This window comes from Eutrigla gurnardus, assembly GCF_963514095.1.
Source record: "Eutrigla gurnardus genome assembly, chromosome: 2".
NCBI lineage: Eukaryota > Metazoa > Chordata > Actinopteri > Perciformes > Triglidae > Eutrigla > Eutrigla gurnardus.
This window is the reverse complement of record NC_139916.1, coordinates 16,959,871-16,965,870: the sequence shown is the minus strand read 5'-3', so window position 1 is coordinate 16,965,870 and position 6,000 is coordinate 16,959,871. Positions and strand designations below refer to the sequence as shown.

The following is a 6,000-nucleotide window of genomic DNA, read 5'->3' as shown; positions in this document are numbered from 1 at the left end:
GACTGGGGAGTACATTAGCATCATAAAGACCCGAGAGAATGGGCCCGTGGATGGGCTGCAGACACCACCACTACACTTTAACATGCTCTGCGGCATCAGTCAATGTGTGTGTGTGTGTGTGTGTGTGTGTGTGTGTCTGTGTGTCTGTGTGTATGAGGAATAAGATTACCCCGATTTAACTTAAGAAAGGCTGTTAAATGGTTTTATGGATCATTCAGAAGCAGCCCCGGACTAATACATCAGGAGACGACGGAAAGAGCTGCAAATTAGGCTGAAAAAAAAAGAGGCCAATTTTTAAAAAAAGAAAAAAAAAGCAGGTGAAATGTGAAGGCCAACACCTCTGAAGAAATAAGGTGATTTTGCCAAAATTGGCAGCAGTAAATTTAATTTGTTGGAACATCTATGTTTCCCCTTAAGGTGTATATAGGAATGCTGTCACACTGGGAAACAGCAGGGCTCAGGGCAAGAAAATGCAATGAATATCATCAACAGTTTTCTTCACAAAAAAATAGTGTGCATCATTACACTGTTGTGAAGAAGCAAAACTATTAAGAAGTATTTAAAAGAGGTTAATTACACAAGAGTTCAGTGTTTTTCTGGTGACAGTGATCACAGAAGAGTTGAAGGAGAAACAGGGACCATCTACTACATATTTAGCTCTCTGGTGCTCCCTGGTGGACATATAATGTAACATTAATGAATCTGTCATGTACCAAAAATTACAGTGAGACACAACGTAACATGGATAATTAATTAATTTAAGCTCAGGAAAATATATTCACTTACTTTAATTGTTACATTTTTACCAACTGACAGCTTGTAATAATTATTTTTGCCTGATATGGAAGATAAAGAAGAAAAAACTAACAATCTAGATAAAATAATCTATAAATTATATATCCATTCCTTCTCAAGAAAAAATTCTGAGTATGTTTCACATACCTCATTGTCTTATTCTGCACCCCACCCCCAAACACAGACACTTCTCAATCAACATCATCAATAAAAACACTAAAAGACAGTGGATGGATTCTGGTAAAACATTTATATTCTCAGTAAAATCAGAACCACTTTTCCCTGTGTAGTTTGCTCTGCAGAGCGCCCTCTAGTGGAAGAGTAGAGGGGGCCTGAGCAGCTCTTTGGCTGGGTGAAAGTACAACAGTCAAACTGTGGCTGATACAGAAAAAGCACAACTCTGACAGACAGACAGTGACTAACGCAGAGTCAGTGACACCACGCCATGGCAACCACAACTCCCCAGCTCAGAGTTTATTTGAAGTCAGTCATCTTCCAGTCTCTACTGAAACCAAAGTCAGGGAGGAAGGAGGCATGGTGAAAATGTCCACCTGCTTCAGTCTGACCAGAACCACCAGTAAAGCTTACATTTATAAAAATAAGCATTTGAATAGAATCAAATCAAAGAATCAAGTTTCTGTCTGGCTCCAAAATTCAAAGGTAAAATAGAGAGAAAAATAAAAATCCAATCATATAAAAATGTCATCATAAATGTACATAATCTCTTCATCTGTCTCAAGTCAGTTCTGGAAGTTTCGATGGCTTCCCACTCCTTCCTCAATAAAAACATTGGTGGCGTGTGTGCCTTTACAGTGTGCTCACTGAAAACGACTGAGAAGAAAGGGTAGTTTTTGGAATACAATTGAAACAGAACTAAAACAACAAATACAAATAAAATACATATAAGTGGCTTAGTGGCATATAACATCTGAAATAAATCTTATTCCATAATTCTTCCATGTACAAAGTCAAAATAATAATATCGTTTCCAGTGCTTTGGGAGATAAAATAAACAACAAACTATAATAAAGAAAACAAACACTTCTTTTAATCAAAAAAAAAAAAATCACCAAAAGTTTTTTTTTCTACCTTCTATCAGTACTGATCATAAGCTATATCAAATCAAAGCCAAGCCCCAGTTCTACCACAGAGACAGGACTCAGATCCTCCTCAGCCTTCCCCAGTCGTCATGGTGACGACTGTAGGAAGTGGGACAACAGATCCCCTTTAGGTGGCGCCGTGAGGAGCACACCTGAGTTTTACCTCTGCAGCCGGTCGCTCCACTCGTCAGGGGAGAGAGAGAGCGCAGGACAGGAGACTTGTTAACATGCTGATTTGAAAACAGCCTCAAGGCTGCACTGTATGTAATGTATGTATATGAGCACTATAATGTGTGTTGAGGTGAGAATCTGCACTTTTAATGCGTGCCTATTTTTGAACAGAGTCGCCTGAATGCGAGTGTGTGCTGATGTTGGGCTTAAAGATTATAATACTTCTAATGTCAGCTGAGACAAACGATCTCTTTCTCTCGCCAGTATTAAACCCTGTCACTATATATCTCCTTCACCTAAGCCTATCATTCAAGCCGGGCCCTATAGAGTCAATTAGTTAGAGAAAATGAAATGTTTATCTCCTGCAACACAGGTATAGATGTTATAGGAGCTAACTCTGAAGCATTTATAGGCATAATTGAAGTCGATATTAAATCTAAAACCCTCTTCGTGATCGCCTACCTATAAAAACATGCCTTTGAAGAGCAGCAGCTGCAAAAATGAAAAGGCACATTGATAGGGGTTATGAGCCAGACATAGTTCAGGTTAACATCTGCGACTGCTTAAAAAAGATCTGGCTTGTGTATTCTGTTACAGTACCTGAGTATTTCGACACCTCACAGTTGTGGACGACACGCTGTATTCTGAAGACCATCCAAGCGGTTTTCTCTACTCTCTCTCCACAGTAAAGGTCACGGCAGTGTCAAGTGTTAAAATGTAAAAACTGGGGGACAGCAGTGTGTGTTTGCGTGTGTGTGTGAGAAGACAAACAAGGACAGCGAGGAGTGGGGTAGGTGCAATAAGTTAAAGGGGCTTTTCTGCCTCTTCCGGTGAGCTTTAAAACGCTTCCTAAAACGTGGACACTTGAAGAATACACTTTGGCTTTAGTCGTCTAATTCAGATCCGTGTCGAACAGCAAACAGTCGGCGTTGGAGGCGAAAGCCGAAGCTGGAATAACAGATTGGGGAAGAGAACAATGTGAGTGGACCGCATCCCCTTTAAGATTAATTATGCATGCAGGACCATGAAGCTATTTCCATTTTATTCGCTATCGTTCATTCAATCATTTACGGCGACTAAAAGAGGTTGACGTAAGGAGAAAATAACTTGTCCTCTATCAAGAGAGACAATGCACTTGGTTGTCCTTGAATCTGATAACTTCAATCTAATTAACTGCTGGTTTTTTTGTCCCTTGTTCAATTATGATTCAGAGCCACCTTTATGGAAACAAGGCCAAGTGTGCAATATAACTCCAGACATGGTAGTGTTGGTTCACCCCTTGTAAATGCTCTGTTGGGCAAAGTTTCAAGCTGCTCCGTTTATCTCACATGGGCTCGTGTGTGTGTGTGTGTGTGTGTGCACGCGCAAAACCTTTGCACTATACAGAATATTTTCAACAGTGTGAAGGCTTTGCAAAAACTTCTTCTGCTCATGGTGCTAAGCAGGGGGAGGGGGGGCTACTTTAACCACAAATGGGTGTCATCTGTGTATGTTTAACCTGCTGATGTGTGTAGGTGTGTGCCGGGTGAATTACATCCCGTCTGGTGGCTGTTTGCTTTCGGTAGCATGTGCTGTAAATGTGTCGAGCCGACGTACCGTTACTTTTCACGTTTATTACTGCAACCTTTCTGAAACCTCTTCATATGCCTGTGTGTGTGTGTGTGTCTACAGTATGTCTCCATCCTCTATGCTGAAGCTGGATCTGCGGCTGGAGTCGACCGAGGCTTCAGGCGACATCGCAGAGAGCAGTGGGTCTCCTCCCATAGGGGACAAAGGCTCGTCCATCATCAGGAAGCCAAGCTCGCCTCTCCTCCCCTGGACGTCCAGTCCGCCCAGGTCACCTAGCCCCGGCATGCCGTCTGAAAAGCCGGGTATCCCATCACACAAGTCCAGCGACTGGTTAAAGTCAAAGGGCTGGGAGCTGCCGACAGCTGGGAACTGGATGGGTGGCTGGGGTTGCTGCAGGTGTTGGGGGAGTGACGGCAGCTGTCTGGGCTGTTGCTGTTGCTGTTGCTGAACCTGGCTCTGGGGGTGGAGGTGGGTCTGCGGGAGGTAGTGGTGCTGCTGGGCCTGGGGATGGGCCTGGCTCTGGGGTAGGTGCTGTTGTGGGTGGTGGACTTGTGCCAGTGCGTGAGCGACGTTCTCCTCTGGGCTGGTCTCTTGTTTTATATAAGAAGCCATCAGGTCAGCTGGGTTCAGGCCAGAGGGAGAGTTGCTGGGCAGGCCATGTATACGAGCCTGCATCTCCAACTCCTGTCAACAGAGGGCGGAGGTTTACACCCTCAGCCTCAACGTATTTTCTAGAATTATGTTTTTCCGTGTGCGACTGTGCGTGGTACCTGGATGCGCATCATCATTTGCTTGTTGGCCATCTCCATCCTTTTGAAGTTGTTCTCCACCTCTCTGGACCGATGCGCGTCCTTCTGCATGCGTTTGATGTACTCTACAGACGCACGCAGTATAGTGCCTTTGTTCCAGCGCACATCACTATGCACACAGTGAAGTGTAAACAGGGCATGGCCAAAGATAAGTAACTCTTCATTCAGAAAAATCAATCAGACCAGGAAACACAGTGTTGTTATAGCAACTCACAGGTCATTGGTTTTGGGGATCATGGTACCCAGCTCTTTGATGCGATCATTGATGTTGAATCTCCTCCTCCTCTCGACTGTTGAAAAGGGAAGAAGAGACAAAGGGGAGACAGAGAAAAATAAATGAGAATAATAGTGCAGAGAAATGAAAGTACTTGTGTATGTATAGCATCCATACAAACATAATATAAAATATCTATCTATACTTTTCACATATGCACTGCACATATGTGAAAAGTAAAGATGGGTAGCTTGTTCTATACAGTATACAGTTTATCAGTGCATACTGGATATATAGGACAAAGGGGGACAAAGTTTTAGGCGAACACGCACACACACACACACACACACACACGCACACACGCGCACGCACGCACGCACGCACGCACGCACGCACGCACGCACGCACACACACACACACACACACACACACACACACACACACACACACACACACACACACACACACACACACACACACACACACACACACACACACACACACACACACACACACACACACACACACACACACACAGTCACAGGCAATTACCCTTAAGTGCCAGGACAGCAGAAATTACCAGGTTAACCATCCACCCACTAGTTGCACTATGTCAGCTAAATCAGCACAAGGCTATATAAAACTGTTTTTGCAAGAGACAGATTATCGTGTGTGTGTGTGTGTGTGTGTGTGTGTGTGCATGTGTGTATGTGTGTGTGCATGTGTGTGTGTGCATGTGTGTGTGTGTGCGTGTGTGTGTGCGTGTGTTTTCTCAGGGCATGTGCAGTAATGCCTATGAGAAAGGAGGTACATTATTTGGCTAAAGAGTGTGCTGAGATAAAGACTTACTCAGATTGTGGTTGTCTTTCTTCTGTCTCTCCTTGGCCAGGGCACGGGCTTCTGTGACTTTGCAATAACAAAAAATGATTAGCTAATGACTGAGGCTGCGGCGCTATTTCAGGAACAGTTCATCAGCGGTGTCAACAAATGCCACAGCATGAATTACAGGAAGACACACTCTAGGAAGCAAAATGTTTTTCACATTAACTCAATGACAAACAGTCTTTTGGAGAACTTCTGCTTGCTGTGCTCTGTAGTCTGCAAAGTGTAGCGGTTCAACTTCCGCACCTGTCAGTTCTCGTTTGATGGTCAGGTTGGCAGGACAGGAGTTGCTCGTCATAGCAATGGCTGGACCTTTCATCCCTGGACCTGTATACACATCCAGGTGACTGCTAGACAGGGGGAGCTGGGGAGGAGTGCAGACACACAGACACACAGACACGCACGCACGCACGCACACACAGCAAAAAGAAGGAGCAATCAGAGTGAAAAGTCATTCAAA

At 44.0% G+C, this 6,000-nt stretch overlaps 1 protein-coding gene across 4 annotated transcripts in view; it reads right to left on the bottom strand.

Annotated features, from left to right (window-relative positions):
• Positions 1–1,026: 1,026 nt before the first annotated feature.
• Positions 1,027–6,000, bottom strand: part of tfeb (transcription factor EB) — a 28,047-nt gene continuing 23,073 nt past the window's right edge. For 2 of the 4 annotated variants that reach the window (XM_084037898.1, XM_084037900.1), the window contains exons 7-11: positions 5,787–5,904; positions 5,508–5,564; positions 4,659–4,734; positions 4,406–4,553; positions 1,027–4,319 (exon numbers count right to left, since the gene is read on the bottom strand). In XM_084037898.1, the coding sequence (XP_083894024.1) occupies positions 3,732–4,319; positions 4,406–4,553; positions 4,659–4,734; positions 5,508–5,564; positions 5,787–5,904 (987 nt within the window). In that variant the 3' untranslated portion in view covers positions 1,027–3,731. Of the gene's footprint in view, positions 4,320–4,405; positions 4,563–4,658; positions 4,735–5,507; positions 5,565–5,786; positions 5,905–6,000 lie in introns of all 4 variants that reach the window. The other 2 variants (XM_084037897.1, XM_084037899.1) reach the window with 2 other exon arrangements.